Source organism: Eptatretus burgeri, chromosome 8 (assembly GCF_056783735.1).
Source record: "Eptatretus burgeri isolate ZD-2024b chromosome 8, Ebu_testis_v1, whole genome shotgun sequence".
NCBI classification, from domain to species: Eukaryota; Metazoa; Chordata; class Myxini; order Myxiniformes; family Myxinidae; genus Eptatretus; species Eptatretus burgeri.
In genome coordinates, this window is record NC_140968.1 from 104,315,611 (window position 1) to 104,327,811 (window position 12,201).

General features: G+C 46.9%; 1 protein-coding gene across 10 annotated transcripts in view; it reads left to right on the forward strand.

Annotated features, from left to right (window-relative positions):
• Positions 1–12,201, forward strand: part of ACBD5 (acyl-CoA binding domain containing 5) — a 61,353-nt gene that overhangs the window by 28,934 nt on the left and 20,218 nt on the right. For all 10 annotated transcript variants that reach the window (XM_085893395.1, XM_085893403.1, XM_085893396.1 and 7 more), the window contains 2 exons: positions 6,357–6,659; positions 8,009–8,112. In XM_085893395.1, the coding sequence (XP_085749521.1) occupies positions 6,357–6,659; positions 8,009–8,112 (407 nt within the window). The remainder of the gene's footprint in view (positions 1–6,356; positions 6,660–8,008; positions 8,113–12,201) is intronic.

Consider the following 12,201-nt stretch of genomic DNA (forward strand, 5'->3'; position numbering starts at 1 on the left):
AGTTGGGGGTTTGCCTGCCGGATCAACTCGGATCGCCTTGCCTTGCCTGCTGGCGCTTGCTGCCTTGTCCTTCCTCGCGCTGGTTGGCATCCGTCCTTCATCCTCCGTCCCTGGTACTTGGAGTGGCATCGTTGTTGCGGGTTCGAGTCCCGCCGATTCAGAACGTCGAAGACCACACGAGTTGGACAGGTCCAAGCTTGCTCTGGTTTCCAGCTCACCTTATCTCGAGCTGGAAGCCTTCAATAAAGACCCGACGGGGTCCATTTCTGGGTATCTGTGTGTGCGTGTGTGTGTCCGTGGGCCCCGTCTGATAAGTAGAATTGTTAAGTGCTTTTTGTTGTACATTATTTGCCTTGCTTATTGAGATAACTCTGCCCTTACGTGCTCCCCTCGTTCCCCAATTATTGTTGTAAATAAATTCCCCTTTTGTTGAATGTACCAGCTCGTCCTTGTCCTTTCTCTCATTGGTTTGCCGCGCTGCGAACGGGAATTAGGAGGCCTCATTGCTGCCGTAATCGTGCAATCGGCCTGGCAGGATTCTGGTACTCTCCACTTGGGGTACGACTCGGATCCGGCTCGGTAACAGCCCGGATCGCACAGATCCTGCCGAGGGTGAATTTCCCCAGTAGTTTGGACGACATGGGTATTTAGGTATATTGAAATTGGCAATTGACCCTATCCCACATGGTCGATCTATTGGCGATCTTCGGTCCGATAAGGGACCTGTGACCTTTCGGATTTATCTGAAAGGTACGACCTAAATTCCGGGTGTTCGGTGGAGCCGACTCTACTGCTCCATCGAGCGGTCGTGCTCGCTACTGAGACCCGGCCCCACAACAGTATCACTGTGAAATTGTATGAAATCCTCCGATTAAATAAAGACCGACTACATCCTCCAAGCCACACCACGGCTGCGATCTTGCTATTTTATAGACAACCTCCTTTTTTTAACAGATGAATATTCACTCAATGTGATGGACAGAGAATTGTAGAATTTTTTTTGTTGTTGATCAAATCAAAAATTAATATTTCTTCAGCCATTGAGAAGAGGTTCAGTGAAACCCTTGTTTAGCCCGGTTTGTTCATTACGATACCTTTCTCAGGTGGAACTGCTGATTGAATCATACTATACTTATGAGGTGAGATGTAGGTTTTACCATGTATTAATTTTGTGGTGTTGCCATGACGGTATGTCCTGTTCACCTGCCTGTGGTGCTCGGGGTACCCCATTTATCTTCTTTTTTGTTAATTGGAGGAGGGTGGTCGGTATTGTTTGGAGGAGGAGTGTTGACGGAATGAACTGTGAATACAGTGACCATTTCAGCAGATTTGTGTGTTCATTTATAACAAGACTCTGCTGTATAAATGGAACCTTTCATCATGCAAGTTTGGAGCAGAGCGAAGCTTGAGGTCGGACTACCGAATGGACTATTGGCTCTTCATGGCCAAAGGTAGTTCTACTGGCGATTTAATTCCAAATTGTTTACAGTATTTCCAATTGCATACAATTGTGGTCAACGGAGGTCTTTCAATCACGTGATTGTGTGACCCTACCTCCATTTTAACAGCCATTGTAGATGAACATAAAGGTAGCAGCGTTTTTAACTTGATGCAAACAGTTTTGGTGAATTTGCCAAACGTACGAGTTACAGAAGCATTCTCAGTCTCAGTTACACAACAAAATGGTAAATACTACATTTTATTAACTATTCTAAACTACGTTGGCAGGTCAGGTTAGATCTGTGACCTGCTATAGGTACCATGTAAACCTGTACTAACCTGTTCCATGGTCGGGTTGTCGGCGACTAAACCGTCTCCCCCACCAGGTTTTGTGGTGAGGAGGGTGTTTGGATATGGACACCCAGCAGGATTAAAAACAAAACCTGTCAAAGGGCGGAGGAGCTCCTTGTGAGCCAACGGCCATCCATATCTAGTGCCCAACTGTGTCTGCAGACGTCCTCCTGCAGTTGGGTTACTTTTTTATGAGGAGGTTGGTGGCAGGATTTGCACTCCGGCCACGGTAAAACCCTTCAATCCGCAAAACACAAGAACGCAAAAAAATCTGAAAACCCACTTCGTGGGAGTACCTCCTGTGCAGCTTCCCTTCGCAGGGCAGCTCACCGGATGACTGGATTGGGGCAAAGCCTTCGGGACCGCCAATTTTTGATGATAGGAGGGAAACCACGGGGTAACATCCCTGGGTCAGATTGCGGGAGAGTGTGTCGGAGTGGTGCTGAGGTGTCGTCCACCAGACGGCGGTCTCCTTGGGTTAACCTGAGGCGGTCCCTTCGGGTGGGTGCCTGGAATGTCCTATCCCTAAGAGAGGATGATCACCTGTCTCTGTTATCATCTGAGCTCAAGCGTTTGGACATCGGGATTGCAGCTCTCTCTGAGGTTCGGAGACCGGATTGCGGTGAGATAATGGTGGGTGGTTACACCTACTATTGGTCTGGTTGCTCTGATGGTTACCATACCCAAGGAGTTGCTGTAGCTGTGTCCAACAAGCTGACCCCAATGATAATTGAGGTAACACCGGTCAACGAGCGTATTATTAGATTAAGGATTCGCCACTCCTTAGGTGTCATTTCCCTGGTCTCTGTTTATGCTCCGACTGAGGCGAGTGATCTCACCGTGAAGGACACATTCTACGCCACACTCGAGTCTGTGGTTGATCAGTGCCCCAGACGAGATACACTTCTAGTCTTGGGGGATTTCAATGCATCGACTGGAACTGATAGGGATGGTTATGAGGTGTGTGTTGGTCCCCATGGGTCAGGAACTATGAACCAGAATGGCACTAAGTTCCTTGACTTTGCAAGAAGTCATGGACTTAGGGTGGCTGGTTCATGGTTTCAACGCCCACAAGCTCATCGCTGGACTTGGTATTCCAACGCTGGCGGTGTGGCAAAGGAGATTGACCATGTCCTCATTGACGGTCGTTGGAGGATGATCCAGAACTGCAGGGTCTACCGGAGTGCTCAGTTCCTCAATACTGACCACAGGCTTGTTGTAGCAACTCCAAAGCTGCACCTTAAATCCTGGAGAATGGTACCATCCCAGCCTAGGCTGGATGTTGCCAAGCTCAGGGATGAGAGAGTAGCTGAGGTGTTTGCGAACAGGCTGAGTGGACACTTGGGGGGTCTGGGTGCTTTGGGGGGTCCTGAAGAGTTGTGGAGCGCCTTCAAGACCACCGTCCTTGATGTTGCCGGTGGATGCCTTGGAGCTCACTGCAGGGCAAAGAAGAATTTTGTCTCTCAAGGGACACTGGATACCATTGACCAGAGTCGCAGGGCCAGGCTGAATGGCAGAGCTGAGCTGTTCAGGGAGCTGAGGCGTAAAACTGTACGTGCACTGAGGGTGGACAAGGAGGCCTATGTGTGAGGAATCTGTGAGGGGGTAGAGCATCACTTGTGGACAGGTGATTCTCATCCCGCTTACAGGGGAATTCGCGCATTGCGTTCATCCAAGCCCATCCCTCGGAGCACTACAGTTCGAGCAGAGAGTGGTAGGCTCTTGACAGAGGAGTCTGAAGTGAAGGCCCGCTGGGCCGGTTACTTTGAGCGGTTGTACCAGGCTGATCCCCCAGTTATCGAGTTGGACGTCAAGGTTGTTACAATCCCTGTTGCTGACCCTCGAATCAACTGTGGTCCACCTTTGCTTGTGGAAACACGGGCTGCGGTGAACCAGTTGAAACGGGGCAAAGCTCCAGGGATCTGTGGCATCCATGCCGAACTTCTCAAGGCTGGTGGAAATGCTGCACTCGTGTCGTTGCATGCAGTTTTGTGCTCTGCCTGGAACACAGGCATCATCCCAACTGATTGGAAGAGGGGCCTTGTTGTTCCTCTCTGGAAAGGGAAGGGTGATCGCCAAGACTGCAACAACTACCGAGGGGTGACGCTGCTCTCAGTGCCGGGCAAGGTCTTTGCTCGGATAATTCTTGATAGGGTTCGCCACCATCTGCTTGAGCACCAGCGTCCAGAGCAGTCAGGCTTTACACCAAAGAGGTCAACGATTGACCGTATCCTTGCACTTCGTGTCCTCATTGAACGCAGACGAGAGTTTCGGCAGGGGCTGCTTGCAGCATATGTTGATCTCTGTAAAGCGTTCGATTCAGTGAATCGGGATGTCCTCTGGAGGATTCTTGGTCTTCGTGGGGTGCCACCAAAACTGATCGATCTGATGTCTGAACTCTACTCTGGTACTGAGAGTGCTGTGAAGTGTGGTGGTACCATCTCTGACTTATTTCCAGTTGTTACTGGAGTTCGTCAGGGGTGTGTTCTGGCCCCCACACTTTTCAGCACTTGTATGGACTGGATTTTATGGAGGATGTCGGAGAGATCAAGCTGCGGTGCATCGTTTGGGAATGTCAAGATCTCGGACCTTGATTTTGCAGATGATGCAGTCATCTTTGCGGAGACTTTAGATATCCTTTTGGGGGCCCTCGAGGTGCTGAATGAGGAGTCGGAGCCGCTGGGATTACGGGTTTCTTGGGTCAAAACTAAGATCCAGGCTTTTGGTGACATCTTGAATGCTGCTGTCCTGTCTGTGTCTGTTTGTGGTGAGGATGTTGAGGTCGTGGAGAGATTCACTTACCTTGGCAGTGATATTCATGTCTCTGCTGGCTGCGAGTCAGAGGTCAATAGACGTCTGGGTCGGGCCTGGGGAGTCATGGATTCACTGGATCATGGGGTGTGGCGCTGCCGGTACCTGTGCGGGAGGACGAAAGTCCGAGTCTTCAGGTCCTTGGTACTTCCAGTCTTGCCCTATGGATGCGAGACTTGGACTCTGACCAAGGATCTGAGACGGAGACAATTCCTTTGGTACCAGGTCTCTTCGGAGAATCCTTGGCTATCGCTGGTCGGATTTGTGTCCAACGAGCGGTTGCTGAGAGAGACTTGGATGAGATTTGTTACCTGCATCATCCGTGAGCGTTAGCTGTGGCTGTATGGACATGTGGCTCGTTTTTCTGACGCTGATCCTGCTCACCAGATTCTCTCAGCGAGGGAGTCTCATGAGTGGAGGAGGCCAGTGGGCCGACCACATGCCTCGTGGTTGCAGCAGGTTGACCATCATCTCAAGGAGATCGGGATGGGCCTGGCATCTGCCTGGGGGATGGCCAGACGGAGGCCCCTGGAGTACCGGCGGAAAGTGGACGCAGTGACGCCTTTTTCCTGCATATGCTCCCATACCTGACCTGACCTCTAAACTACTGATTGACTTCCTTGTTAGTATTGGTAACGTATTTGCAATATCTAAGAAATATTTAATAAACTGTACAATTACTTGCAGAGATTCAGTGCACTTCTCAACCATTTCAGACAGAATACACACACACACACACACACACACACACACACACACACACACACACACACACACACACACACACACACACACACACACACACACACACACACACACACACACACACACACACACACACACACACACACACACACACACACACACACACTCGGTTTTTTTCATTTCTGTTCCTGACAATTCAATCATCCACACTTGGTTACCCTTGCCAGAGGAGAGGGTATTGCATTTAGATCTGTTTGTTTATCTGCTTGTCTGCACAGAACGTGAGTAGGTTTATTAATTCCATGAGACCCCGAATACCTCGAAGACCCTTTCAGCCCTTTAAGACTCCTACTACCAGTTATTATTTTTGGCACACATTCTGGCTGCTTCGAGTGTGGCCGCACAGACGTCTGTGTCCCTTCATTGACTCTCTGTGATGGTTCCAGTCATTGATGGGCATTTTTAGTTCCAGCCAGCCAGATGGTGTTTTCCCCATGGCGCCACGGCTCCTTGTCAGGGGTGACTGATGGCACTCCAAGGAGGCGTGCCGAGAAGGTAAATGGCCAAACCCGTTCTGCCTTGTGCACTTCTTCATCACCTGTTAAATGCTTCCACTGCTGAACAACCATGAGGCCACACAATCACAGTAGCCTCTATTGAACCTCAGCTTTGCTCTTAACTGATGAGGTTTTCTTTAGAAACTGAATTACCTTTCTTATTACATGTTGCCATTTTTTTTTTGGGGGGGGGGGTTGGGGGAACATTACTTTTTTTAATTCCAAGGGTGGCAAGTCTGCATGTTCTGATTGATACTCAACCCATGGATCCCACTACAATGTGAACTGACCTTATAAGTCTGCTGAAAGCTTTCTTGATCCGATGAAAGCCTTTCGATAGTGGAAGAGAGATTTTGAGTCTTTCTAATTTCCTTATATTTCAGTTGTCCATTCGGATGTAAAACTGTCTGCCTGAACAATTTGTTATTGTTTTGAGCAATTTGTGAATGGAAACAAAACTCCTGATGAGGTCAACGCTTTCCCTTTTTCTAGAGGAACCCATCACACTTCCAAAGGAGAATGGCCTTGAAACGGACGAGCAAAGAAGGCCCTCGGGCTTCTCAAAGATTCGGCATGACACTCAGCCACCCGAGCAAAATGTTGGCGTCATAGGCGCCCCCAATATGGGTCACGGGAATGGAGAAGAAAGCAAACCTGGTTCTGATGACGAAGGTTGTTCGAATCGCAAAAATGGACGTGACTTTGTTGAAGATGCTCACGTGCAGGCTGAGCACAACACCGAAAATGAGAACCCATTGGATGAAAACCCCAAGCTAACAGCGTGTGTGGAATCTGGTAAGGACTTGCTTAACACAGCTGTTCTTATGTTGGCCCTTCATCACGTCACCAACCTCTGTATGGGATATTTAAAACAAAAAATATTGCCATAATGTGGCTGTCCTCTTAATTGTGTTTGATGTGATTTGTTAATGTTGGTTAAGGGTTGATAGGATAGCCTTACATGTATGCACACTCACTTCTGAGCCTGGGTTTTAATCCTGACAGCTATAAAACGACCATCCTGGTGTTTTGGAGGCAGGACATGGTACCGATGTGTGCCATCCCTCTCCATCGGATGTACATTAAGCTGAAGGGCACGCCTGACTACGCCTTGTTGCTGCACATTAGATATACCACGGTGCTTTTTCTGAAGATTCGGCAAGCTATAACCACCAGCACCCTGAACAAATGACAAATTCCTGCCCTGAATGACTGCCGAGAAGGCAATGGCAAACAACCAAACAGCCCGGCCCAACCAAACGGCCCAACATAACCCTTGCTCAGGAACTGCCTTGGCAACACCAATGTTCTCTAAATAGTGTTGTACATTGATGACGATGATGATGATGATGATGAAATTTTATATAATTTAAAAACTTTTTTTTGCAAGGAAGAACAAAATATGTGCATTTATGTCTTTCGAGGTGACAGCTTCTTTACAATAACGACCTGGGGATAGGGTTAGCATGAGACTGATCTTCTTATTCATCTTGCAAAGATGGGGTGTAATAAGGTATTAATGCCATTTGATGATGATCAAATTATTTGAACCTTGTAGTAAAAACATTTCGGTTTGCTCATTCGTTAAAAATTGCAAGTTCGCAATTTTAAATGCTGTCTTCGAACAAATTTCAAACAGACATGGCGGTGTGGCGAGGTGTGTGTGTGTGTGTGTGGTCATGCTGATCGATTCAAGAGCCCTCACCTTAGTATTGCCAATGTAAGCAAATTCATTCATGAAACTTGTTTTATAAATTATATGGGCATATCCATCCATCCATCCATCAGGACCAGACTCTGTGCAGAGAGTTGGTGCTGCCTCAGCAGTCTCCTTGGCTATTGGGCACAATCCTGGACGGGTCACCACTCCGCCGCAGGATACCAGCATGCTGGCACTCATTTTGCCGACCTCGGATGGATGACAGGCAGAGTCAACCCCACCTGGTATTAATTCAACAGCTGAGTGGGATTTGAACTCAGGATCCTAGGATCCCAAGCCCACCGCCCCTAACCATTAAGCCACCAACAGACATATACAGGCATATCCTCGACGTAGAGTGTGGCCTAATGCATCACCTATTTTGCTGGATACTTGAAACTTCCGTTATAAATCTTTTTTCGTCGTTCTTCCATTTATTATCCAGGCAGTGAAACGGTCACAGGAATTGGAGCTGGGACCACACAACTTTTGAGTGACTCTGACGGAGAGGTGTTCTGCGATTCTATGGAGCATTTAGCATCGGATGAGGTGGGGTGTTGTGTGCCGCTCTATATTTTCTTCGCCTCCTGAGACGACTGTTGACAGATGTAGTGCATGTTTTTTTTACGATGGGTGCCGTCACAAATGGTGCACTCTGTTGGAGTGAAACGTTCTGGTACTCAGCCAGGCAATGTGCAGCAGGTGTTAAATCATATCAGCGAGGGAAGTAGGGGTTGGAGGGGATGAGAGGGGGATTCTCATTACTCTTCATCTCATTGGCGAATTTGTCCATACATTACAAACAAGACAAGGACAGGAGTAGACTTTGGACCAATGAACGTGCAATGTGGGATGTTGAGCCTGGGTCACGGCATCATGAGCAGTGTGTTCAAATTAGAACAACAAACGAGCCAATCCATTCGCAATCCCCATTTTAAACTTTTATCCATATTTGAAAATAGGAGAAAAAAAGAACAGACATTTTCAAAGCCTTTCGTCTCACAGCTCATCAGGACGCGCGCAAGAATACCGGAGATGCAGACACAAAGTGAAACAATTTATTTGTTCAGATGGTTGGTGATTGGTTCTTTGGACTGTTACTCACACGAACATACACATCTTGGCCTTGAGGCACCGAGGGAACCTGTGACCTCCCATTTGTTATGGATCCAGGTCAGAACAGATGCAGTGTTTGCACATACTCTTTTTGTTTGCAAAGAACAGGAGCTCGTGTGTGTGTATAAATGTGGCTTCAAGAACACGTATATGTGCTTCAGTACGTGCACGTGCCATAATCTGGAACCGAACAGCGTGATAGTCCCGGGCACGTTCAGGATTGTTCAGGAGGTGCTGACCAATGGCAGAATCACTTTGAACAGACATTCTTGCTGGATTCTTACATGTACGGGATGGTTGTGTACGACCAATCTCCAAGTTGTTCTGGATTGCTAATGGAACGTGCTACTTGATCCGATCTTGCAGTCCGAGTGATGTGCGACCTACGTACCTGGCATCACACCGGCACTGAAATTCATAAGTAACATTGTTCAGTTTTATGGTAAGGAACACATCTTTTTGGACTGAGGGGAGCAGTTTGTGGGTGGTAAAAATCACTCTCGTTGCAGCAGAGTTGTAACATCGTGAAACTGACGGTTTCACCTGTTGTTCAAACTTTTAAGAGATTTTCCTCTCCATGGCAGCTTAAGATAAACTGGACACTTTTCTGGTCCAAATACAGTGTCCTCAGACCGACTGGCAGTTTTGCACTGTGTGAACCCACAGATGAGTCGCTCAGGGTAGCCATTGTCATGGAGAATGGTTTTAATGCGCTCAATTTCAGCAGCAAGTCGGCAGGGTGAACATATGGCCCACGCTCTAATTACAAAGGTATTCATGTGGGCAATCTTGCAGCGTGTTGAGCTAAAGGAGTCCCACCATGTGTCCTGCCTCGTGAAGGTAGCCTTTCGGTAGATTGTCGTCAAGAATCCATCCTCGGTCTTCTCGACTAACACATCTAGAAAGGGAAGTCCATTTGACTGCTCGGTCTCACGCGTAAACGTTAATGCAGGATGGAGAGTGAGATGTACGAGGAAGTCAGTGCAGGCAGTAGGAGTATTGAAGATCGCAAACGTGTCGTCCACATATCCGGCATTATACCGTAGGTCCAACGGTCATGTTCATTTCATGGAACACACGCCTCTCATGAAAGCCCACAAAAATGTTTGCGAGCGGTGTACCTAATGGTGATCCCATCGCTACTCCGTCTACTTGCATATACATGTTGTCATTGAAGTTGAACTCCACTGCTCGTGTTGCCACGTTCATGAGTTCTGCAAAGACCGCTTCAAAGATACAGGGTGATTTTATGTTGCTATGAAACAGCGATGCCGTGCATATATCGATGGTTTCTCGGAGAGGAACATTCGTGAGCAGGCTGGTCATTTCAAAGGAGCACTTGGTCATCGCGTTCTGGTCTCGCTGCAATTCACGCATGGTTTCAGCAAACGTGAATGAATCTCTGATTGCATACTCGGAGAAGTCCTCGACAACAGGTTGCAATAATTCACTCAACCACTCTTTGCAAACAAAAAGAGGATGTGCAAAACACTGCATCTGTTCTGACCTGGATCCATGAAAAGATGGAGGTCACGGGTTCCCTCGGTGCCTCGAGGCCATGATGTGTATGCTCGTGTGAGTAACAGTCCAAAGAACCAATCACCAACCGTCTGAACAAATCAATTGTTTCACTTTGTGTCTATTTCCGGTATTCTTGCGCGTGTCCTGACGAGCTGCAAGGATAAAATCTTCGACAATGTCTGTTCTCTTTTTTTTTTTCTGCTATTTTCGAATTTTGTACTACCAAACGTTTTTTTTAAAATCCATATTGTGATCCGATACTCGGCCTGTTTAGGGTTCTCATCTGATCTGATGGCTCACGATGCTCAGAATCCAGGATTAAATGCAATACCTGCCGAAAGGGCAGAGGAGCACCTCGTGAGCCAACTGCATCTGCGGACGTCCTCCTGCAGTTGGTTACGTTCCCGAGGAGGTTGGTGGCAGGATTTGCACTCCAGCCACCGCAAAACGTTTCACTCCGCAAAACACACTGTAGTGTGTGTGTTGGGGTGGTGCTGAGGGGTCGTCCACCAGACGGCGGTCTCCTCAAGTTAACCTGATGTGGTCCCTTGGGGTTGGTACCTGGAATGTCCTTTTCTGAAGAGATCACACAGTAGGCTCATGGAGTACTGACGGAAAGTGGATGCAGCGACGCACTGTGGAGCGAATGCTCCCAATGTATGTATGTATGTATGTATGTATGTATGTGTACATATGTTCCACTATTCTCGTTTTTTTAATAATTGTTTTTTTATTGTTTTGTTCAAGCCCACTTTTATTACGTCTCTGCAGCCAGAGACATTATGTTTTTTTTTTAGGTTGTCTGTCAGTCTGTGCGTGCGTAGCATGTTCTCGTTACCGTGATAAATTGTGACTTGCTCAAGGGATTGCAGCCAAACTTGGCAAAGGTATAAACCATCTTACAAAGATGAACTGATTCGATTTATGGGTTCAAAACGTCGAAGGTCTATGAACATGTGACCTTTTAAAATCATTTTGCAGAACTTAACTCGAGTTCGAAGCATACTGATGTTTTCTCTGTTCTATTCATCTCTTTTTTTTACCTTTCAATTGAGATCAAATGTAACAGTGGGTTGACGTCAAACACAGGTGGAGGTATATCCATCAACGCATTCTCGTTGAATTATATTTTAGAGTACCGTATTGTAATGTTCAATTTTATATTTGTGTACGTAACCGACGTTTTTGTCGGTTTTACGCAGACTCAATGCGATACCTTTGGGTTTCACTTTCCACTCGGCTCGATGAGCCTCCTTTCAAAGCTGACGTTGCAACGCATTTGGTGTTGTATGGAGATTAAAAGTTATTGAAAAAACTTTTGCCAAAACATTCCTCGGACGAACACTTTTACCGTCATCGCCTCGTCACGCGAGAACTACATGTTGCTGAACTTTGCACCATTACCGGTTTTTCTCAACAAAGCATCATCTAGTACTCCCATTAGTCTTGCTCAGTCATGCAACATGGGAGGTGTGTGTGTGTGTGTGTGTGTGTGTGTGTGTGTGTGTGTGTGTGTGTGTGTGTGTTTTGACATGTGGCGTCTGTGTGCATGGCTGGACACGTCCTTTCAAACTCGTTTGCCTTTTGTCCAGCTGCCAATGGCAAACTTGATGGATCAAATGCAAAGTTGAGATGGACAGTTTTATTTATTGTCAAAATGAAACGAGGATTTGGCTCGCAATGCTATCAGGCGAGATCTAAAAGTGGTGCAAAAAGTGCAATGGAAGATTGAGGAGGAGAATAAACTATAAATGGTATCTAAACCTCACACTAAAGAGGAGGAATTGATATGATATAACTTTGTATTTACAAGGGTTAGTTAATCAAAAGCAAGTTTTAAAAAAGTTGTTTTAAAAGTTAATTCTAATGTTACAAAACTTGTAAAGCATGTATAGTGAGAGGGAATGTATTTTTGAGTCCTGGAGAATAAACTGATAAAGCTGTAAATACCATGGTTTCAAAGGGGGTTCAGGGTATGGGTCATGGTCAGGCTTTGCAGAC